Raw genomic sequence first — 24,418 nt, 5'->3', positions numbered from 1 at the left:
GCTTGCATGGGGGAAGATGTTCTAATCTAAAATTTGATTATGAGGATGTATCGGGGGCACCCGAGTATGGACGATATGATGGCAGGTGATGCTGAGAGAGTTGCAAAACGGGTCGTTCTGCAACATGTGGTTTTTCTTTATTCTTCGACAGTTAACGTTCAGAAGGCTTCTTAATTTTAAATGGCTTCTTATGAGAGGCTTCTATTTCCACTAGTTTTAGCCACGATGTAATTCATGCTTCTTCATGATAATTTGTTCACTATACTTTCTACTACTTTTCATGATTCGTCTCTTGTGTTGTGTATCATCCTCTGACCTAAACCGTCTGATCGCCTGTACATTGTGGCCGTCGCAAACCCATGAACTTTAATGCCAAGATGAAGTTGAGAAAAAAGTGTAAGTCTGCTTTAATGATATTCATCATCGCATACAAAGAAAACCGTTCCGGGTATATTCAAAAAGCCATTTCCTACTATATAGCGTCCATACTAGCCCTCATTGTTAACTGTTCATTCTTGTTCCCCAGTTTCGAAATCTGTAGAAATGCATCGCATCCGTATCCTTCTAAACTGTGTAGCTCTAAACTCCCAGCCCAGTATTCGGCGTAGACTCGACTTAATGGTAAACCCATACCCAGACGGAGATTAGGAGGTCGACTGGTGAGTGAAGAGAGGGATGTTTCGTGTGCTGTGGAGCTGGGGCCTACGTTTCCTACAGTCGCTGCCGTCGCTGCTGCTCCTGCGTTTCCTTGCGACCCGGGCGCTTCGTCTGTTACGCGTAGTTCTTGCATAGTAGCGGCCATTTTTGGTACCTGGTTGAGGTTTTCGAGACGTTGGTTGCTACGAGGTCCTTTGCTAAATGCCCAGAGGTATGGAAGGATATCTCGAGGTATACCGCCTCCTTGATCTGATACTCGGATTATCACATGCTGGGGCGCTTCGCAGACTGTTATGTCGATAGGAGGAGGTGGTTGGTTTTTGTTTCGGCCGTTTCTCTGTTTTTCGACGACTGCTTGCACGGAATTTCGTAGTAGTTCACCGATTATGTATTCTAGATGGCTTAGAATGTATGGAAATGTAGCTTCGACATGACCGGCAAGCCGTATTTCAGGCATGATGGTGGAGGGGCCATAAGTAGCTGACATTAAAGCTTGAACCTCGCTTCCCACTCGTTCAACTACCTCCTTTGCATTGCACCTTAAGAAGACTTCGCCCACAAACTCCGACTCTGCTGGTTTCCCATCGGGAAAATGCCAATGCGAATGGAAGGTCTCTGTTAAAGCTAGGTGTTGCTCTGCGATAACTCGTCGCGATATTCTCGATCGCAAAATTGTGTTCATAAATTTGTCCATGTCTGAAGGATTCATTAAATCCCGGCATTCCAAGACGCCCATTGCTAGCTTTGGAATTACGGTAAGATGCTCTTGTAGGGTACTGCTAATGACTTTGCATAACTTGTCGTTATCGTCCAGGGTCTTGATTTCGCGCACTCTTCGCAAGCTCTCAAATGCTTTGTAGTATAACTCGTAGACCTGACTCATATGCGGATTGGTGACGACGACATAGGGGAGCGTTTGCATGTCTCGTATACGATGTGCTAACCTAACCTTGTTAATCAAAGCTATAGAAGCAGTAGAAAGAATTTCTATTCACCTGGTGGGGAGCTCTGTTCGCACATAATTCGCAGAGCTTACAAGCCGTGCTTCTGTCAACGATCGTCCGAAGACCATAAGTTGGCGCAGACTAATAGGTCTCGCATCTTTTGCTACCCATCTGGCATGGTCAGCAAAAACGTACGAAAGTTCAGATAGAAACTTCATATTCATACTCATCTAGTGGTGATGCAGGTCTCCATGGTGGTATATGTATCTTGAAGCATTGCTGTAAACGGCCAGCTGCACATGTCAAATTTGTCACCTTGGTAGCATTTTGCGAAAATGATCGCAGCATACCGACGATTCCATACGTGTAGGAGGGGAAAATATCCACCTCAAACCGAACTCGATCTCTGCGAGTTATGTTGTTGAGGAAGTAAGTTTGGAGTTGTACTCGGGACCAAGACCTATCTCGTGGTCTAGAAGATTTTTGGAGGAGGAATTTATTTACATCTCTATATTATGTACTAGGTAGCCTAAAGCTCAAGCTTGATTTCCGTATACGTATAAAATCAGTATTCTATAGGGTATCTTTTTGCCGATGATCGGATAGACAAGGATTAGCCCCGCTCTGCAGTTACATTCAGTTACATTGATGAAACTTGACTGTTGAAGTCACGTGCTATGATTCACCATGCTTACTAATGATCGGGTATTAATCGGGACTCAAAGGATCTTATATCCCTTTACGAGTAGAGAGAGATGAGTTTGTTCTAATTATGGTTGTTGTACGAAGATGAAGCATGCGAAACACCTTAATAAGATTCCTGTCTTTTTGTCGTATACGCAATGTTCAATCTAATACTTGTCGACTTACGTATGTTTATCACTCAAGTTAGAGCGGCTTAGAACAAGATGGAAAGGCCATACTGCGTATTATTTTCTTCCTACGATGAAACAGGTAAGGTCTAACTATCAAAAGAACTGCTGGTGGTATGTATCAGGCTATATATAAGCTTGGAATCATCCAATGCGACCGCGGCGATGGTGACTACAATGACCACTGCTATCACAACACAGATATCTGTCAAGGCTATCACCAATACACACACGCCAAGTTCTAGTAACTTGAGACCGGAACATACCTCCCGCAATGTTCAGTAATCATTCTTTGTTCTTGTAGGGTTTGGATAAAGGGTTGAAATAATTGTCGGTTCATATATCTCGGAATTTCGATCTTGAATGTCTAAGATCATTCGACTTGGGATGTCATTGATCGTTTCAAAGAAAGGGAGATGGAATTACAGCGCCCGCTATCGCAAGCTGCTCTGATACCCGAGCCGAGCCCCTTCATCTGTTCGCCTGTTGATGGGACTTTGTACATGGTGCATGGGTACATGGGTACGTTGGTTCCTAATATACCAGACTGAGTGAAAGTTAGAAAGCCTCACTGAAATCTAGAGAGGTTTGTTTGTTTAGATACAATAATAAGTTATACTCTACTTATGTGCAGCTTTCTTGATAGCTGTCTAGATGAGATCTCCGCTACTGAATCTAGATTGTACACGACTATCGATCTTCATGTACAGTACGATACTCCCGATCAAGTTATGCATATCACCAACCATGTGATGCGATGCGATGCAATACAAACAATCAGACACCTAGTCGTGAAGCACCAGCGCTCCCCAATGCCTCTGAATCACTCTTCCGATTCCCGAAAGTGTGTTTGCCTCCCCGTCATCAAACTGCCCCGATCTACCCTAATTTCAAAATTTGAAGTGAAGCCAAGAATTTCATCCACACCCATTTGCCTACTTAAGATCCCTTTGAATCAATAACATACTTTTTTTATAGCTTTGACAAGTGCTGTGATGATTGATTGAATAAGGATTGATTCATGTGAAGAAGCGCAGTGTGATCAGATTTGCAGATTTGCTTATTTTATGCAGCACGGTTTAATTACTATGTGATTGAAGGAAAGAAGATGACGATTAAGCGCCAATCAAATCGACCCGAAATTCCTCTCAATCGTGCACCGTATTCCGCTTTTAAGATTCCCATGTGTTTGGTTGTAGATTTACAAAGGATACAATGGACATAGATCAAGTGGCCAAAATATCGAAGCTCACTAGAATAGTTAGCCTCAAGCTTGAGCTCTGGACATAACAAAGAATCATTTATACTACTGTGTGAGTTATTCCGATCTAGATATTCAACGAGATTTGTATAGTATCAGCAGGCAGGCTGGCTCTCTTACTCGAGTTCTGTTCTGTTCTGTTCACGCCCTCAATATCAACGCAAAGGGCCATCAATAAGGAGGCATTAATAGATACATTTTGTATGACTTGTATCATCCCGACTACTCAGGGCAAATTTCTCGACGCCTATCTATCTAGCTTATTTTAACGTACATTATGCTGGAATATTCTTATGAACATTTGTTATAATAGTGGTTGATTCAATACTCGTCGACTTGTTCTATATTTTGTTGTAATCCGGAGGAACTTCAATGTGCAAAACCACCTCAATGATCAAACCCATCTCAAGACTCAAGACTACCTCGATATTCGAAACCATCTCAATACTCAACCTCATCGTAATACCCAAAATCAATCCTAATAATAGGTAATCATCATCGTCTTGGTATTAAGCAGACAAACAGCAAACATACTACTGGGTATCTATCAATCAGCACAATTAATTTCAATCGACCTGGATTCCCAATTTACACATTTCATCTAGGGGTCTTTGATATCATCAACTTATATCTGATCCTAATCCTGATTCAGCTCTTGTTTGATGTTTCTTGTTTCTTGGTTTGTGCTTTGTGTTTGAACTGCTGTTATCATCAATACTATGATTGCTGGTATGTTGTTGATTTCATATTTTGTGTTGTGAGAAGTACTAGGTATATACCTATGGTAGTAGCTGTCTGTCTACCCACCTACTACCTGCTCATGGGAAGCATGCTTCATTGAACAAAGTACACTTCCTACGAAGAGAAAAAAAAACTAGAGCTGTGGGGCTGCGGGCAAAGCAAAGTACCCAAGTACCTCAAGTTAACGACCTAATAGGTTTAAACACCTCGACCCCATGCTCTGCTACTACTCTAGATTGTACAAATCCGCCATGACATATTGGCTATTAGAACACCGAACGAACATAAGAGCAAATCCTATCATCCATCATCCATCATTCATCCCACCACCACCACCACCACCACTTCCACAACCAAGTTCCAACCTCCTACCTACCTATCTAATAACATCGATCTCCTCCTCTCCTCTCCAATCTCTTCCTCAATCTCCTCGCTCGTTCACGTTTACGTCTACGTTCACGAAACACTAGTTAGAAATAATCCACCAGAATAAGATCTCACATCCATCTCCCCAGTTACCACACAGACTTATATTTACACCCATACACCACACACCCACCCATACATACCTACTTACACCACCCGCACTTATACCTCACCTCAACCCTCAATAACCCCTCCAAAAAGAAGCACACAAATATTCCCCTCCACTTTGCATCACAACATCGTTCCAATAATTTCTTCGCGAATGGACAATTTTTAACTTATATACCTGGTCAAATATGACCAGAAAAGATGGTTCATATCGTAATAGCTCTGCTACGAGCTCGAGCACTGGAAGTTGGAAATCTACTGATACGATAAAAGGCCCTGGCTACTTCCAGGGTTCATCAATGAAGAGAGGAACTCCAATGCAGGTGAAGACGGATAGATCAAGGTAAGCAGAAAAATTGATAGTTTATAGAAAAAAAAGAAATCATTGTTTATTTGTTCATGTTATTTTCTTTCTTTTTCGGGGTCTTTGATAGTTTGTCTCACATGGGTACTTTACATTCCAAATCCCCTTCATTAGCCCTGGAACAAAGCTTTGAACCTGTTCCATAACTAACGGCTTCGTGCATTTGACCTGGCAGTAGGGTAGAAATTGATGCTCAAGTTTCGCCGACGTCTGCCGGACCTCGAAATACAATATCTCCATCTTCATCTATTTCTCCTAATGTATCCCCACGGGAGCAAAGAATGGCCGACTTCGGCAATTATCGACGTGATCTCGCAGTCCTCGAAACCTCTGGCGGGCGCATTCCTCAAATTCATCATAATCCACCAACAGCGATAGCTTCTTCAAATCAAATTGCCCCTTGGATGTCTAATGGCGGCAGCGCAACCGGTTCACCAAATGGCTTTACTAGTTTCTATAATGATTCGAGCGATGCATTGTCGCAAGCTTCACAGTTGTCGCCGGTTGCAAGGCCTGGGACTGCAGTAACGGGAAATACAAATGCGAGCGATTCACCTGCAGATGCATTGTTTGGCGACGGCGATGAGAGAAGACCATCTGTTGCGAGCATAACGACAGCAAGTAGCACTGGATCAAAAGGCAGTGTCAGTAGAGCGGTAGGTGGACTTCACAAAAGTTAACAAGTTTCTTTGGCGAGGACCCTACAAGTTCCGACACGAGCCTTCCATCGCAGCAAGGAAAGGAGGCACGATCGCATTCATTTGCGCGGAGTCATCGAGACAGAAATCATTCATCTGCCACAGACCACGGACATTATAGAGATGCATCCCCAGCAGGTGGATCCCGACCTAGAACACCCGTACCATCTAGCGAAGTAGTTCCATTTTTATATCAGAATTCCCAGGTCAGTAAATTCGATCTTCACTAGTAATCTTCAATTCATGCCTTTCACTTCACAACACGATTTCTTCTTCTCTCGATGCTTCTGAGATGAAATCATACGCTTCGTCAATTCGCTCTTATTTCTCTACAGACTCTCAATCCGTTCCTGAGAATGATATGGCAATAACGACCCTTTTTCAATGCATTGAAGTGTTTAACATGCACATGAAGCTAACGAGGATATATAGGACATATCTCTGTATGGAGAAGCTCCTGTGCGAGAGAACCTTTCAGGCCCCGATAGGGAACGCTACATAAACGATAGTTCGGATAAGCCACCCAAAACCTCATCGTCTTCTAAATCTCATCATCTTGCTGGGCATCATCTACGTAATCGAAGCAATGATGACACTAGATCCTTGCGACCGACTATAAGTAGAGAGGAATCTGCATTTGGTAATCGCTTCAAGGACCGGAATAATCCCATGGGCACAGCTTCGGCCAACGCTTCCAATCCTAACCTTCAACGACCGAAGAGCCCAACACCGAGCGGCATGAGTACATGGAGTCAACCAACCAAGAACGGCAATGGCGACGCTCCATCTTCACCCAGAGACAACAATAATAGTACGAAAAGGAGTCTTCTAAATCTGACCGGTAGATTCAAGAGGCACAAGGACAAAGACCACACACCGTCTCGCTTGAAAGAAACACCAGCACCTAGTCGGACACCGATGAATGGAACCTCGCGGCAAGATGCAGGTAGGATATATGAATCGCCGGATCTCGCAAAATATAGCCAAGATGGAAGCATCACTGGATCAGAGCTCAACTTTACAACCCAGTATACGAATGGCAGTGCTCGCCCACCGGCTGGACGACAAGGCACCTTTCCCAAGCTACCGTTTCGAAAAGGTCGGGGGCGCGCAGAGGATACAGACCAAACATACGATACATCAGATCGTGGTGGGGATAGTATTCACCACCTTGATACCAATTTATCGAATATGGAAGGCATCTTAACAAAGCCGCCACCTCTAACTCCACTCGACAACAACATTTTTAATGGAAATGGACACGAGGATGAGGGTACGGCAGATGCTGAAAGTGCAGGCGGCCTAGGTTGGAATGCGCCAGACAGCTGGGCTGTCAAGAAAGTCGATGATGAAAATATGTCGCGACTTCCAGAGATTGACGAAGCAGGTATTCCTCAAAAAGCAGACGAAAAAGCGAGCCCTTATTGCATAAGAATATTCAAAGTAGACGGAACTTTCGCCACATTGTCGACTGCGCTTAATACTACTGTTACGGAACTGGTGGCTCAGCTCAACAAAAAGACTTACCAAGCTGACAATCTGGAGAACTATCAGATTGTAATGAGGAAACATGATTTGCAAAGAATCCTTGCTCCTGGAGAACGGCCGCTCGTTATACAAAGACGACTTTTAGAACAAGCGGGATATGAGCCTGGAGATCGAATCGAAGATGTAGGAAGGGAGGATAACAGTTATCTCTGTAGATTCTCTTTCCTCCCGGCTAGGCAAGGAGGTTATGCGTCAGTTTCCAACGACAATGGGCTTGCCCCCAAAAGTCAGAAATATAGCCATGTCGACTTGTCAGGAAGGAACCTCATTACTATTCCGATCGCATTGTATTCTAAGACTTCAGAAATGATATCGCTCGATCTATCGCGGAACTTGTCACTGGACGTGCCCAAAGACTTTATTTCGTCGTGTGTCAACCTAAGAGACATCAAATTTCGCAGCAACGAAGCGTGGAAGCTTCCAGTCAGTCTTACTCGAGGCAGTCGAGTAACAATGCTTGATCTCACAAACAATCGAATCGAAAATTTGGATCACGCTGAGCTATCGAGACTGCAAGGACTTGTTAGTTTAAAGTTCGCTAACAACCGACTGAAAAGCCTGCCTTCGTACTTTGGCATTTACAGATCGATGAGGACTTTGAATCTCTCATCGAATTTCTTAGAAGAATTCCCAGAATTTCTTTGTAATATGGTGAGTTTGACCGATATGGATATGAGTTTCAACGGAATATCGGAACTCCCAATCGAGATCGGCAAACTTACAGCTCTGGAACGATTCGTTTTCACAAACAATCGTCTGAAAGGTTCACTTCCCACAAGTTTTGGAAAACTTGTGAACCTTAAAGAAGTCGATATTCGATACAACTTGCTTTCGAGCATCGATATCGTTGCAACCCTTCCCAAAGTTGAACAAATTTCCGCCGATCACAATTCAGTCTCCGTCTGCGAATGTGAATTCACTAATATCAGAATCCTTCGATTGAATTCGAATCCTGTAACAAAATTCGAAATCAAAAACTCCGTTCCCACCCTAACAACACTCAATCTCTCGAACGCAAAGCTGGCACAAATCCCCGATGCTGCTTTCGACAAGATGCCAAATCTTAATAAGCTCGTACTAGACATAAATCACTTTGTGTCTTTACCGGCACAGATTGGCAAATTGCGCAAATTGGAGTATTTCAGTATTGCCCGAAATTCGTTGAGTAGTCTTCCAGCGGAGCTTGGGTGCCTGACAGAACTTCGATACCTTGATATAAGACAAAACAATCTCAAGAAACTTCCCATGGAGATATGGTGGGCAAACAAGTTAGAATTCCTCAACGTTTCTTCCAACGTTTTGGAGAACTTTCCAAAACCAGGTTCAAGACCTCCTCAACCGCCTGGCGACGTTGGTTCTGCCAACAATAATCTTAACCCGAATTCGCAAAACTCAAGCTTCGAAGAGCTCGGACCTTTGGACTTTGGGCATAGAAGGCCAAGTCAGGCGTCTAGTGGGCTTCTCAGCGTAGGTAGCTCACCAGTTCCTGATGCCAGGAAAGGATCAGTCGTATCAGTTTACGGTAAAGGAGGACGCAAGACTTCAGTGGTGTCAAGAAGTACTTCTGCAAGTACAATTAATCACCCACCACCAGTAAGCATACGTAAGGATTCAGGATTGTCCGCAAAACTTGTTAATACATTCGCCGGATCACTGAGAAATCTTCACCTGGCTGATAATGGGCTTGACGATGATGTTTTCGATGAACTCACTCTTCTCAGCGAACTGCGGGTTCTAAACCTTTCTTACAACGATCTCAATGATATACCATCGAGATCCATCAAGAGCTGGCCGCAATTGGTTGAGCTTTACCTATCTGGAAACGAGCTCACTTCACTCCCTTCAGATGATTTTGAAGAATTCAGTCTCCTGCAAGTCTTGCACATCAACGGCAACAAATTCCAAACCCTACCTGCAGAACTTGGAAAGGCGCATCGCTTGACCGTTTTAGATTGTGGTAGTAATTCGTTGAAGTACAATGTCTCAAATTGGCCCTACGATTGGAACTGGAATTGGAACACGAACTTGAAATATCTTAACCTTTCCGGGAATAAACGTCTAGAGATTAAGCCCTCGCTGCCGGGAAGTGCGGGTGCTCGTGATGGGCGTGATCTTACAGATTTCAGCGCATTGCAATCTCTGCGAATCTTAGGCCTCATGGATGTAACTTTAACTATCCCATCTATTCCCGATCAGACCGAAGACCGAAGAGTTCGTACTTCAGGCTCTCTTGCAGGACAGCTGGCTTATGGAATGGCAGACAGTCTGGGTAACGATTCACACTTATCTATCATCGATATGGTTGTGCCTCGCTTTAATTCTACTGAGACAGAAACCCTTTTGGGAATGTTTGATGGTGCGATATCGTCAAATAGAGGTTCGAGAATTGCAAAATACCTCCATGAAAATTTCGGTCACATTTTTAGCGATGAATTGAAAAGACTGAACGCTCTCAATAATGAGACCCCCAAAGACGCGCTTAGACGGGCTTTCTTGTCACTCAACAAAGACTTAGCTACCGCTGCAGCTCAGAGTAACGAAGAGAGGGCAGTGCTTTCGCAAAGGGGATCCACTACACCCGCAGTTCTCGCACAAGACGATCTTACCTCTGGTGGTGTAGCTACTATCATGTTCTTGCAACAATCCGAGCTTTACGTCGCCAATGTTGGAGATGCTCAAGCCATGCTCATTCATGAAAAGGACGGTCATCGAATTCTAACCCGAAAGCATGACCCCGCCGAGCCAAACGAAAGACAACGCATCCGAGATGCAGGTGGGTGGGTCTCCAAGCAAGGAAAGTTGAACGATGTTCTCGAGGTCTCCCGTGCATTCGGCTATGTCCATCTACTGCCAGCCGTTCAAGCTGCACCTCATGTGACGCATGTCACTATCAAAGAGCAGGACGAGATGGTACTAATTGCTTCAAGAGAGCTGTGGGAGTATTTATCCCCTGAACTTGTGGTTGATATCGCCCGGTATGAAAAGCATGACCTCATGAGAGCTGCACAAAGACTTCGAGATCTTGCCATCGCCTTTGGCGCTTCTGGAAAGATTATGGTCATGATGATGGGTGTTAGTGATCTAAAGAAGCGTGCTCAAATTCGACCCCACCGGGTTCAAAGTCTATCCTTTAATCCAAATATGATGATGGACGAGGGCTATGTTCCTTCAAAGAGACCTAAGAAGAAGATCAATGATATCGAAGATTCATCGCTCCGAAGACTAAAACAAGAAGTTCAAGCGCCTGTGGGCGACATTGGTATTGTCTTCACAGATATCAAGAGCTCTACCGCACTTTGGGAAACATATCCCAACGCCATGCGATCTGCAATCAGACTCCATAATGAGGTCATGCGCCGTCAATTGCGCATCATTGGTGGTTATGAGGTCAAAACAGAAGGAGATGCTTTTATGGTATCATTCCCTACCGCGACATCTGCTCTCCTTTGGTGTTTTGCTGTTCAAGCAGCATTACTTGAAGTTAATTGGCCTGCCGAAGTTATAACGAGTCACATGGGGCATGAAGTTTATGACAGCAATCAAAATCTGATTTTCAAGGGTCTGAGCGTCAGGATGGGCGCTCATTGGGGTCGACCAGTGTGCGAGAATGATCCAGTAACGAGACGTATGGACTATTTCGGTCCTATGGTCAATCGAGCAGCTCGTATTTCTGCCGTTGCCGATGGTGGTCAAATCACTGTATCAGCTGATTTTATCTCTGAGATTCAACGATGCTTAGAGACATACAGTGAAAGTGACCGCTCTGGGTCTACCGGCTCAGAAGATGCTTTCGACAGCGATCTTATCAGTCAATCAATTCGTCGTGAGCTTCGCTCCCTAAGCAGTCAAGGCTTTGAGGTCAAAGACATGGGAGAAAGAAAGCTCAAAGGATTAGAAAATCCCGAGTACATCTACCTCATGTATCCACATTCACTTGCTGGCCGAATTCACTCCCAAAGATCCCTGGAAGGGGAGGCAGCCGTCATTGCGGAGGAGCCTGCCACTCTTGCTCCTGATTCGGAATTGACCATTGATCCGGCCCATGTTTGGGATATCTGGAAGCTCAGTCTAAGGTTAGAGATGTTGTGCTCAACTCTGGAGGAACCTCGTGGGGAACCTTTGCAACCTCCTGAAACAGCAATGCTTGAGAAGATGAAAAACAGAGGCGGAGAGGTGACTGATCGCTTCTTGCTAAACTTCTTAACTCATCAAGTCTCAAGGATCGAGGTAATTTTCCCAACAACTTGTTGTTATAGTATTCCCACTAACTATCATAGACCTGCATTACTGCAATCGCTACGCGTCATTTGGCGCTTGGTCAAATAGCTATCTCCGACCTCGACCAATTACGTGCACCAATGGCAGACGTTATGGAAGGTCTTGCAGCTGACCTGCGAGAATTACAGCAATATAGAGCTAGGTACGGTCCGTTGGAACCGCCCTCGGTATACGAATCTGAGGATGACTTCGAAACCGTGTAATCAAAGTCACCCAAAATCTCTTTCTTATATTGGTATAACAATCGTCTATTGAGCAATACGACTTGACAAATTTAACTCGGGTAGCACAGTGTATAGATTACCTAAACACCATGTACAGCATTTTTTAACTGTTTTCTTATTCACTTTTTTAGTATACTTTTATTTGGGGACAGAACTGCGATGGTATAGTGGAATTGTTTAGTCATCTACTTTTACACGGTGACTCTCTTGACTTTTTGGGTCATTGGGCATAGGCATTAGCGGCTAGGTTTATATATGGATTTAAAAGGATAAGGTGGGATTGGAGATGGGAGTTCAGTCTATATATATTTGTTGGTTGTTTGTTGGGTCGGGCCCTTGAACGGGGCATGCGTTTTTTGTGTTTACTTATCATTATTTTGATATATACTTTTAAGTTTCGTTATCGAATTGGAATCAATTGGAAGGGAATATATTTGGATGGGTGTGGTGATATGAATGGATGGGAAGATCACGGGAAAGGAAGGAAGGGAGGAAGGATCGACGGCTTTGGGTCTGCACCGTGTGCATGAGATCATCACAAGGACTGCGTCTTAGATCTCGATTATACTAGAGGGTGGCAGAAATGAATGGAAGTGGAAGGCACGAGTTTATAGGAGAACTTGCTCCCTTGAAGGGAAAAGGAAGCAGGAAAAAGAAGGAACCGGAATAACATTATGACTTGATGACTCGGATTTCTTTGGTACGAAACTGAGAATTTATATCATCGGATTGAATTGGTGGATTGAAGGGTATATACAAATGTTAAGCGAGCAGGCGAGCGTGGCATGTTTGGACTGTTTTTGATCCGGAGATTTGTAGACTGGGCGGGGCGCGGGGCGGCGTGGTGTGGGTGAGAATGGAATGGATGAGGATAGGGGAGAAAGGCTGGGAATTGCAAGGGAGAGGAAGAGAAGAAGAGAGAAATTATATGAAACACATATTTTGATTCGGGTATTGTGGTTGATCTGATTTTGTTTTTTGATGATATGTGTGAAATTGTGTTTATGTGATTTGAAATTTGAAATTTAAAATATGAATGTGTGATAGATTTCTTTGAGAAAGAATTGAATGTTTTGATAGGTAGGTAGGTAAGAAATGAAAAGATTTGGCGGGGATGTTGTAATTGGTGACTTTTGATTTTGGGATTGATGTTTTGGGATATGGTAGGTATGTATAGATTGTTAGTTGAAGGGTGGAAGGTATATAAATGGGTTTCTGTTCTGGGGAAGAGAAAATCAGAGATTTGATTGGTAGGTGGATAGGTGGATGGGTAGGTACCTAGGTATGTATAGTAAGTCAAGTAAGTAACTTGAGACGAGAAGTCTTGAGGGATTATTGTTGACTTCGCCAGGATTGTGCGGGTCTGACGAATCTGGAATCTTGTCACATCACCTCCCGGTGAGCTGATCCTATGTATAGTAGGATCGATGAGTACTGCGTATACCCATACAATTACACATATTCATTTCGATATTTCAGAACACTGCGTCTCTCCACTCATAAATTTTAAATTTTACATATTCATTCATTTGGTCATTAAAAAAACACAAAAGAGTACATGGGTATACATTAAACCCAACCCGGGCTCCTAGAACTCATTAACATGCCCTCATTTATACTCCTCGCGCTACTCGACCGCGAGTTCTGCTCGTGCGGCGGACTCAAATGTTCTCCATCTTCCCTACTCTCGTAACTCTGTGTATTTTCTAGCCCGCGCTCCGCATCCCCCGTTCCCGCTTCACTCCTGGTTGCCTGTCTGCTGACCAGTTCCGTGCCGTCTTCCTCTTCGATTTCTTTGTCGAATCCCATGCCCCTATGGCTTGAACTCACATCGAATGTTTTCTTCATTGTGATGCCCTGGTTCGTCGCATACGAGTCGCGTCTCCCGTTTATGAAGGAGTTTTTTGAAGCGAGTTTGGGAACGCTGGAGCGTCGGCGGCTGGGATCGTAGCCGAGCGATTTGGAGTGGTTGGAAGAATTGTGCGTGGTGCCTGCGATGCGGGGGAAGATGCAGACGAGGAGGAGTCGGATGGCGGGCATGCTGGAACAGATGATTCCGGTGCAGATCTCGATTGTGCACCAGTAGCCTAGTTGGAAGTAGTCCCCTTGGTGGATGGATTAGCTTTGGAGTTTGGGACAGGGGAAGCAGGGAGAATTACATGTGGGATTTTGAGTATTTGCAAAGACGATGAGGGATTGCAAACGAAGGATACTGACGACCGTCACACTAGAAATAGTTAGCATGATGTTACACGGTATCAATGAGTAAAGAGTTTATACTTACATAATACCAATACTCAACATAGCAGCTACACCAATCTTCTTTTTCCAATGCAAATTAAGATCGTAAAGTTGTGTCAAGGGAAGTATCAACATCCAGATATCCATTACAATACTGATACCGGCACCTGAAAATGCCAGTGCATTGATATTCAGACACTTTCCAGAATGTTCACCATCCCATCTTTTCCAGTAGAAACTGATTGGACGGCATTGTAAGGCGGCTAGTAAGTCGATTATTATGAATATTAGGAGGTTCGCGATGATTGTACCCCAGATTGTCCAACGTATCTTGCGGTCGGGGAAGAGACGAAGGAAGAAGAAAAGGATCGAGATTTTGATGAAGTTGACTTGGGCAAAATACAGGATTTCGGCTGCGTATAACCACTGCAATTGGTCAGTTTCAAATCGTAAAGTGTGTTCAAGTCGTAGCATTACTCACACGAATCATGTCACTGATGTTGTTGAAACTTAATGTCCAGATATCTTTTCCCAGTCCGTTGCCGGTAACTATTTCTCAGTAAGTATGTGTGATGATATGTCTTGGTCTCAGGAAAACTCACGGCCTTGAACGTTGATAATAGCTTGTAGCAAACCAACAATCTATTATAGAATCAGCTATGCTTCTATCATATTCAATCATGCCAAACTAACCATAACAAAAGTCGCAACATAGTCATCCCACCAGAGTCGAGTATCAGAGGTGAATCTTGAAGCAATCCTCAGAAGGTATGCTATCCAGGAAGCAACGACGAATGAGTTGGATATCCAGTTGTATAAATCCCTCTTATCCCTGACTGGTGCATTGCAGGCGACGGACGTAACATTTTTGGTACCTAGAAGTCATCAGAAATAGAATTGTTATAGCAACTGATTGTAACTTACTAAGTGCTTCTTTGATAGTGCATTCCTCCATTACACAAATGTTAACTTCTGTGTTTAGAGGAACATTCGTACAAATACATTGTTGATCGGTAGGAGAGCAAGTCGAATTTGCAAGAGCCGTGGTAAGACAAGTGAGCTAACGTGATGTCAGTTCATGTTAGAAGTTTCAAGAATATCCATAACATACAGCACATGAAGGAAGAGCTTCAACAACGTCAGTTATTGACAATGATGCGGCAACGATGTTGACTGGCAGCACAGCGCACAGTAAGGATAACCAAGCAAAGACTCTCATGTTGACTTCGGATATCGTCGATGAACAACGTTCATGAACCGGGATAGGTTTTACATATAGCAATTTCTTTTCACCATATGTTGTCAAACTTGCATCTTCTCCATTGTCTAGAGTGTCGATCAATGTAGGAAGAGAAAGCTCGAGAGATTGATAATCGGGATGATCTTTGTTGACAAGAGTAAGTTGAGTGTAAGTTAAGAGTACATTTTGCTGATGCCGAACCACTATACAAGACACTAGCAGTGGATAGTGGGAAAGGCCCTCGATATGAGAAGACTGTGTATTGCAGTTCATCCCGCTAAACTTAAAATTTGGGGTGCATCTTGTCGCAGGGCACGGTTTCACTAGCTTGATATGGTGGTATCAATGAACCACAGGGGGGCGATTATTTTAGTCTCTGACACGAAACATATTACAATGAACCTCAACAGCTCTGACGGGACTTCACAATCTTGGACCATTTCGGCAGATTGTGGCATGCACTGCAGTCCTCGATGCAGTGTAGTTTTGATCCTGACGGAATATTGACCTACGGGCTGGACTGGGTAGTTGTGGTCCACTGAGAAAATTTGGCAAGTGGGGATATGCTGGCGTGCTCGAGCAAATTTCCTTCCGCTCGGGACCTTTCGAGAACCAATGGAAACCCTTATCTCCCGCAAGACGGGCTGACTTGCGAACAATATGCCATTCTTCCGGAAGGATGCCGCATAAGGCATGAGCTTGCTATACCCGAGTAGTCTAGCTTGTATCCATAGCGAGTTCGCGTACGAGACTAATATCAATTAAGTATGGGGAATGAGTGGCGTCGATTCTACCAAGTAGATACCGAAGGGTTGTATATCATCATCACTCGTGGAGTTATATCGGAAAATCATGCTAGCGTAGAAAACGAATCAATGAAGATGTCTTCGGGAGTTAACATCGAGCTAAATGCTGCAATATTTGAGGATGAAGCCTGAAAATAACAATGATGATGATGGCTAGCCTTAGTGTCTAATCGGTCCACATAGCCGATTACGATACGCAGACTCGCAGATACTTGTACCGCAAACTTCTTCCGGTACTCTATTTGTTTCGAGTCAGATGTAATCCGTGCTAAGTAATATATGAGATAAAGTGACTCGCTAGGAGTTTTAGACAGAAAAGGGTGTGACTGCGTGGCTGCATGCAGTATGGAAGCCACATAATAGATATATGGTGTAATCTTACGTTGCATCAATTTTGACTTTATCCAACAGTCTACCTAGTACCTACCGACATCAGTTTTCTTTTGCGTGGTAGTGTTGTGAAGTTTAAACGTCGATAACGTTATAAAAATCGAAACCGTCGTACGATCAAGAAAACTCAAAATTAACTTCCGGAAAGTTACCACTATCGGTTAGACGAGAGCTTGTTTGTCGCCCTGAATCGTACAACGATGATAGCACAAGTTGATGCATATCGTCGTGCGAAATCGGAATGAGACACGAATTCTACTCCGTCTAGGTCTATTGGATGTCGATATCGAAATGGCTGTCGTTAATTTTCAGGAACAAGGGACAGGAACGAAAGACGCGGGACGAGATTCTATGAGAGAAATCAGGGGAGTGGGGGGGGGGGGGGGGGGGGGGGTGGGAGAAGGGATGTTCACCCTCACAGCGTAACAATACCAAGTGAATCATGGATCCAGTCTCGCAGTGCGAAAGTATCCGTAATAAGGAGGTTTTTGAGTGTTTCCGAACTTCGATCATCTGGGGAGTCCTGGTCAAAATAGTAAGCAGAATGTATCCAGCAAATTATAGAGTAATCATCTAAAGATTTCTACTCGTCAAGAATTGTTGTTCCTTTCCGTTCCTTGCAGAGCCAGATTTCTTCTAATTTCCAATTTCCCGTTTGACAGCAAACCGCTCGCTGTAAATTTCCACAACCAACTGAACCGACGATTGAATTAGATTGAACTGAATTGAATATGGATGAAACCCCGAAAACACCGGAAGATGTGTGTACCTTAAGCTTTTGCCACATTGTTCAGTCATAATTGACATGTGCCACTATTCACGTGTAAAATGCCACGGTTCTTTAGCTCGCTCGCTCGCTCACATATATGTCTTACCTTACTCGAATGTCAATACTGGCATCGGAAAACTGATACTATTCCCAGATTTATCATAAAGAATTTCGGTGATATCTTAAAGATCATCGCTCTCCCCTGTTGGATCGCCATTGATCTTCGTCACAATGCCGGCAGATATACCATCATTCCACGTGCCTCACACCGCACGTAAAGTTGGCAAAAGCAATAATTCGACCCCGCATGTTCTCATGAAAGTCTAGATAATTAGACGCACGTTCTCAACTATCACAATTACAGTAAAACCTCTCCATAAGGATACCGGTTTTTGTAGTCTTTTTTAAGGATATATAGAGGTATCCTTGTATAGAGGTCCCGCTTAATCCCGATATAGTAGTAATTTCCTTCCGATTAGTCCCGATCGGGCCATTTCCGTGACATTTTTTAGAGTTTCGATTGAATCTCTTGAAAACCCCAGTATATTTATCATGTGATAGCTAATCCTGATGATTCTACTGGTCCAATAAGGATATGCACGTGATCCTGGGACCGAAAAATATAAGGATATCCTAATAAAGAGGTTCTAAGGATATAGGCCTTTTTTAGCCCTGAAAATTTTTGGGACCGAAAAATATATCCTTATAAAGAGGTTATCCTTATAGGGGGGATCCTTATGGAGAGGTTTTTACTGTACAACATATTGATCTCGGATACTTCCGAATATCTGATCCGCTTGAACAAACCTAGTTTTCATTTCATTAACTCTAGCATAAGTCAGATCTTCAATGATATTCCACATTTTCTAAATGAATATTGAGACTGGTCAACTCTCATAGCCCTGCGATGTGATCATCATGTCTGAATAAGGGTATCGAGAGATGAAAGCGTCATTACAATTTGAACACATGATAACTATCTGACTATCTGCCGGACATCAAGTGAGCCGATAGATATCGAGTCAGTGCTTCAATATCCACATGCATATACAGAACAGTTGCCAAAGAAAACCGCCACTGTTTGCTTGTGCTTTCTTCTCAAAACCCTCGGACCGAACCAGACCCAAGGAAAAAGTCGATCTACTCTAACAGCACACATGTTGAAGTATCTCACTCTGCCCTGCAACTTGAGTGTGTGGTCTACAAAGGTGGTCAAGGCATGCGAAAACTATTAAAACACACATGTTGACATCACAACACATGTTGTTGGAATGCTCCGGCAGATATTGCCTCGGCTTAACGGTATATCACAAACGACGCCCGAGCACACGTTAAACACTTGTTCCGTGCTCATTGAAAGTTTTGGCGCCTCCAGAGCGTCAGAAAGAAAGCTTGACATTTGTCATTTGAAGATACTGATGGAGACATCAAATCAATCAATTCGAAACTGGACCAAAATCTTCCCCGGATTGTGGCATGAATCTCCAAGGTATGGATTGTCTAGTACCTATGTCATAGCTTCAACCGCCACAAAGATAAGTAGTATATGGGAGCTACCGAATTACTGGGGATTCGTGCTAGTTTTTTCATGCGTTCTCATCGGGGGGTTGAGACAGGAATGGTCTTTCCGTTTATCAGTGCTTACGACCTCGACCACGACGGTCGTCATCGGTTCATACCGCGCTATCACTATGCTTTTTTGGACTTTACAACCAAGATAGCACAGAAAAAGTATTCATAAACATTGACGACGTTGATGCTGATGGTATTACAAGTGTAGTCGAAGTACAAAGAAGTCAAAGATGATGATGGTAAACTCAACAACCAAATTGAGAGCCATAAGGTTTGCCACTCGACAATCCTAACTGCAACAATGGTAATTGATAGAGTCAATGATTCATTTACAATACTAACATTCCCAGATTGCAATATCTACTAGTCTTCCAAACACCCAACTTCACACATTCACAATACAGCCGCATCCTACCCACCACATTCACTCATTCGCCCAATCCATTTACCTACCCATATCATCCATATTCACCACCTCTCGCTAAACACACAAACATATACTCAAACAATACATCTTCCACCACAACATCTCACCAACTGGCAGAGTGGTCTACCCCACTCGCTCAAGTCAGTTCGCCCAGTGAAGCAAGAATATACCATCCAATCCCGCATCGATCTCGGGTGTGGGCGCGTGTGGGATGTTGCTACTAATCCAAAAAACCGGCGGCGCCGGTTTTCCCCTATAGCGCGAGAAGTCGCGCTCAGTAGGTTTTGCATTTTTGGAGGTCGAGGAGTAGGTGGTGGGATAAGTGGAGCGGGCGCGCGTTGTACGGTAGAGAAAGGATGGAGATGGGGAAGCGAGAGAGTGAGGAGAGGTTTCTATTTTTTTTTGGGAGGGGGGGGGGAGGAGGGTGCGAGGGAGTTTCTGATATTGAATTCTGGATTGTCGCATTATAAAATAGGTAGGTAGGTAGGTACTAGGTAGGTATCTCATTCCACATTTTTAACGCCATATGATAGATATATTTGGTCGGATTTTTCACTATTATTTGCGCCTCAGACATCATAACTTCTCTACACAAAGTTGGCAAATGGAGGGTGAGTGAGTGGGTGGGTGTATATGCGAAATCAACATCACGTCACGTGACTTCACATCACACCAACAAAAATGAACATACTCCAGCTCATCCCATCCCGTCCCATCAATTCATCTTCCCCCCGTCTCCGAAAATAATCTCACCATCCTAACAAAACAAAACATCAATCTAACACCTCCACCAATAAGTAAATACCCAAACCACCAAACCACTCATCACCATCCAATTCCACAACCAACCCATTCTTCAATCCTTCAATCCTTCAACATATCAAAATCATCTCTTTACCTACCGAGCTAGTTAAATATTCTCCAATCTTGAAGGACCTCGAGAAGGAAATCATTACAAAAGTTTCTCAAGCCATCCATCCGAACCAAAGCTTTCCAGAGATATTTTCGAGTCGTTTTTGAAATTGCATGTATCCCTCCCTCTCGGTAGTATGTATGTATGTATACTCTGGGTATTGCTCTCGTGTGGAGAAGTTTCATCACACATCATCACATCGTATTATATCACGAATCACGAATTACTTTAACTTCAATTTTAATAAGGTGGATAGCTATGTAGGTAGGTAGGTAGGTAGGTAGGTAGGTAGGTAGAATAAAATCAAACAAAAGTTATTCTAAACAAATCTCCCACACAACTGCGCATATGAAATTTCCCTCTCCACTCCAACTACTTAATACCAACCCTTTTTCTCTCCTCTCCTTTTATTCTCTCCTTCTCTCCTCTTCTTCTCCCCTCCTCACAACCCAAAATCAGAACAAGAAATCAGAACAAGAAAGAATGTTGGAAGGGAGTCTGGGTTAAATACACCACATCATATCATATCACATTACTGCCTACCTACCATCTCACCATAAAGCTACCTAGGATACCTACCTACCTACCTACCTAGTTATCGATTGATCTATACATCGATGAATCAATCAATCAATCAATCAATCTCTCTAAATGGGATGGATATTTGAATTCAATGCACACACATAAACATAACTAGGTACCTAACATAAATAAACAAATACATACATACATACATACCGGGTACGCACCCATAAATACATAACACACTAAATCCCATTCCCTCCTATTCCCCTCCCTTACTCACTCACACGCTTGCTCAAAGCAATCAATCAATCGATCAATCAATCGATAAATAATCCTCAACCAACCAACCAACCAGAAAACCAGCGAACAATAGCATCCATACAAATGAAAGTATATCCGTCTCGTCTCCAAGATAGATATGAATAACATTCCCAGACTCAACTTCAAGATTCTAGGCACAGATACTAGCCCGTTAATCCCATCACCTCATCACATCATACAATCATCACGCTCACCAGTCCTTACAATCCCAAATCCCCAAATCAAAAAGAACATCTGGATATCATATCAATATTGAAGAACGAAATGTAAACAAATTTGTTTGTTTTTCTGAATTGAATGAAAAGCAAGTCTCCTAATAAATACTCTCCCACCTCAAGCATAAACACCCTTCGAACCTGGTTCGTCCCACCTCGGCGTAATTGTATTTTCCAATTCCTCTCTATCATCTCTCTCCCTCCCAGGCGTACTCCAACCCCCTCTCCCACTTTTCCTCCTCCTAACACTACCATCCACATCCTCCAACGCGCCGATCCACTCCCAGACTCTTGAGATCTCACCATTTTGACTCTCCCTTTGCATAGATCTAATATTTGAATTCATCTCCACTACTTTCTTAACTTTTGTCCAGATTTGTTCTCGTTTCTTCAAACTATGTTCGTCGCGGAGAACATCATCTCTTAATTGCCCTATACTGATCCAACCGTCCTTGAATCCATCTGGATCGGATGCGTGAAGGGATGCTTGAGTAGCGAGACGTTGAAGAGTAAGTGAGACCAAAGCAGGAATTGCGGCTTTCGTAGCTGTATGACTGAGAATCGATGAACGGGCGTAGAGGAAGAGGATAAAGGCTAGAACTAGAGATCCAATTTCGAGATAATATCTTGCCAATGTGTGTCTGAAGGATCGCTTGACGGCGCAGACGAGGGGGAGACGGGCGAGTGAGGTACTTGCGAGGGTGTTTGATCTACAACGGGGACGTTTAACCCTGATTAGTGAACCGAGTGTCAGAAGATATTGTAGTAAAAGGAAGAATACATGTGCAAACAGTGACAAGGATTAAAAGGAAAGGAATTCAAAACTTACCCTTCAGCACCAACGACTATCTCATCTCTCCCTTTGATCTCTCCGATGGCACCAAGCCATAATTCTTCAAACTCAGCTTCTCCCATGCCCTTTCTCCTCTTTTGGCTAACTTCTTTCTTTAAATGTTCGGCATCTATCTCAACAGTCGGTTCGGGTGCACCAGATTCATCTGTCAAATCACCGCATTCCCATTTTGCTCTTCTCTCTCTCAATTCCTCAACAGCGCGGTCCGCGACAGCTTTGACACGCCTTTGCTTTTCTCCATCAGGCTCACAAGTTGGTGGAAGCGGTAAGAATCCACCCAATGAGAGAGGATGATGCTTGAGGATAAAATCTTGGTCGCACTGAACTTCATAGTTGGCATTACAATAAGCATGCTGTGGACACCAATCGCACTGCGGTTCGGCGAGCACTTGTACCCAATCCGGAAGGTCTGGTCTGACGGGTATTATCGAATGCGCTTCTCTACCTACTCCACAGAAGCCTACGGCGATTTTCTCTTGCCTGTACCAAGTAGCATAGCCACCAAGCAATGTAAGAAGAATCATCCAAATAGGTCCACTCATGCTGACGCCGTTTGATGCTTTTCGTCGGGGTTGAACTGTAGTGCGCCCTCTCTGTTGCTCACGCTCGAGTTCGAATTGTGCCTCTGGAGTAAAATCCTCACTAATCTCAACTCCATTCTCATCATAATCCTTCAGGCCATCGAGGCTACTAACAGGAATTTCGAAAGTGGAAGAAGTCGGTGGGCGTATTCCAACATTAGCCGCCTGTGGGGTCACCGTGCGTCTTCTCGAAATCGAACTCCTTCGTTTTTCCATTTCCTTCATAGCACTCCCGCCCATGCTCTTTCTCTTACTGTCATGACTTGATATGGGAATTCTAGGTGGCGAGCCCCTTTGAAAGGGATTGTCGTGGGTGAAATTGCTTTCTCTCCGCGAGTCTTTCTTTTGTACCACTCCATCTAAACTGTCACTTGCCCCGACCATCGGCGTTTGAACTGTTGTGCTTTTTCTCGATTTTCTCACAGTCTGCGGGACATCGTCATCGTCTGAAAGAGTCTCCTCCTCCTGCCTGGGATGTTTGACGCTTGGTTTTGGTGTCTTTTTCACAGGACTACTAGCTCTAGGCATTCTCTTTACTGGGCTGATAGACCTAGTTGATCTCCTGGTATTCCTGTAGGCTGGTTCATCATCGCTAATATCCACCGATGCTCTAACTTTTGCAGGAGATTGTCTCACAACTCGTGTCCGCGGTGGTGGCAGGATAACATCACTTTCCCGTGGGCTTTCTACTGTACTTTCCTGAGTACTGCTCTCTTGTGACGATTCCGCATCGACGATTCCTCGACTCGTCCTCTTCGCACGCGCTCTTTCGTTCAATATCTTTCGTGCCTGTGGTCTTAAATCCTGGTTGAAGATTTCGACGAGTTGCGCTTTCTTCGCACTGGATGGATAATCGATATTATGTGTGACTAGAATAGAGCGGATTCGAGCCATTGTAAGGGCAGTTGGCTCAAAGCCGTCCTGCAGGTAATCGAGTTCATCTGACATGATGTCTGCTTGTCTTCTGTTGTGTGTGCTGACAAGTTATGAGGATGCGAAGTAACAATCCAGCTAGGGGGCGAACAAAACTGGATATTAGGGAGGAAATAAAAATGAATAAAGGGTCGCGAAATCTCAAACTCCTCTTGACACGAGGCTAAAGAAGATACTTTGAGAAAGTTGACTTAGTATATTGATATGCTTGGCATGTGGTATGCGATGACAATGACGTAAAATCGTGTAACCAATTCTATGTATCAATCCACCTCGTAGTAATTGTAGGTATCCAGAAATATCTTCTGATTTGGCGCAAGCTTACGAACGACACCAGATCAAAGATGAAGTTGATGAGGGGGATGGATAAGTGAGGGTAGCTGGATAATGCTCTGTCACGTACTGTGCGCTTCCGTGTGGTTCTTGAGTTTGCAAAAGCTTTAATGGAGAGCTTGTCGATAAGGAAGAAAGTTTGAAAATAAGAAGATAAATGGTTGTGGGGGAAACCGGA

The 24,418-nt window shown here is 43.7% G+C and overlaps 5 protein-coding genes across 5 annotated transcripts; 2 read left to right on the top strand and 3 right to left on the bottom strand.

Annotated features, from left to right (window-relative positions):
- Positions 1-472: 472 nt before the first annotated feature.
- Positions 473-1,949, bottom strand: EAF02_008254 (uncharacterized protein; the record flags this gene model as incomplete). Its single annotated transcript, XM_038904302.1, has 3 exons — positions 473-1,601; positions 1,653-1,772; positions 1,828-1,949. The coding sequence occupies 3 exons, from the start codon at positions 1,947-1,949 to the stop codon at positions 473-475; spliced, it is 1,371 nt and encodes a 456-aa protein (XP_038756024.1).
- A 560-nt stretch (positions 1,950-2,509) lies between these two features.
- On the top strand, positions 2,510-2,758 carry EAF02_008253 (uncharacterized protein; the record flags this gene model as incomplete). Its single annotated transcript, XM_038904301.1, has 2 exons — positions 2,510-2,555; positions 2,577-2,758. 2 exons carry the CDS (start codon positions 2,510-2,512, stop codon positions 2,756-2,758), a joined length of 228 nt encoding a protein of 75 aa, XP_038756023.1.
- Positions 2,759-4,775: 2,017 nt separating this feature from the next.
- Positions 4,776-13,186, top strand: EAF02_008252 (uncharacterized protein). The gene is made up of 5 exons (XM_038904300.1): positions 4,776-5,352; positions 5,552-6,029; positions 6,050-6,277; positions 6,504-11,846; positions 11,897-13,186. Exons 1-5 carry the CDS (start codon positions 5,198-5,200, stop codon positions 12,098-12,100), a joined length of 6,408 nt encoding a protein of 2,135 aa, XP_038756022.1. The 5' UTR covers positions 4,776-5,197; the 3' UTR covers positions 12,101-13,186.
- Positions 13,187-13,690: 504 nt separating this feature from the next.
- On the bottom strand, positions 13,691-15,581 carry EAF02_008251 (uncharacterized protein; the record flags this gene model as incomplete). Its single annotated transcript, XM_038904299.1, has 8 exons — positions 13,691-14,226; positions 14,281-14,348; positions 14,406-14,788; positions 14,844-14,911; positions 14,965-15,004; positions 15,056-15,237; positions 15,287-15,422; positions 15,474-15,581. The coding sequence occupies 8 exons, from the start codon at positions 15,579-15,581 to the stop codon at positions 13,691-13,693; spliced, it is 1,521 nt and encodes a 506-aa protein (XP_038756021.1).
- A 6,077-nt stretch (positions 15,582-21,658) lies between these two features.
- EAF02_008250 (uncharacterized protein) lies at positions 21,659-23,922 on the bottom strand (the record flags this gene model as incomplete). The annotated part of the gene is made up of 2 exons (XM_038904298.1): positions 21,659-22,250; positions 22,370-23,922. The coding sequence occupies 2 exons, from the start codon at positions 23,920-23,922 to the stop codon at positions 21,659-21,661; spliced, it is 2,145 nt and encodes a 714-aa protein (XP_038756020.1).
- Positions 23,923-24,418: the final 496 nt, after the last annotated feature.

This window comes from Botrytis sinoallii (assembly GCF_014898435.1).
Source record: "Botrytis sinoallii strain Bc 23 chromosome Unknown BSIN_015, whole genome shotgun sequence".
Lineage (NCBI taxonomy): Eukaryota > Fungi > Ascomycota > Leotiomycetes > Helotiales > Sclerotiniaceae > Botrytis > Botrytis sinoallii.
Note: the sequence above shows the minus strand (reverse complement) of the source record. Positions and strands in the feature narration are given on the sequence as shown.

Excerpts from the sequence above, each read along its gene's own strand:
- EAF02_008252 (XM_038904300.1), top strand. The coding sequence starts at position 5,198 with ATGACCAGAAAAGATGGTTCATATCGTAATAGCTCTGCTACGAGCTCG. Across the intron at positions 5,353-5,551 it reads GTGAAGACGGATAGATCAAG|GGTAGAAATTGATGCTCAAG; the intron begins GTAAGCAGAAAA and ends ACCTGGCAGTAG. Across the intron at positions 11,847-11,896 it reads ATCAAGTCTCAAGGATCGAG|ACCTGCATTACTGCAATCGC; the intron begins GTAATTTTCCCA and ends TAACTATCATAG.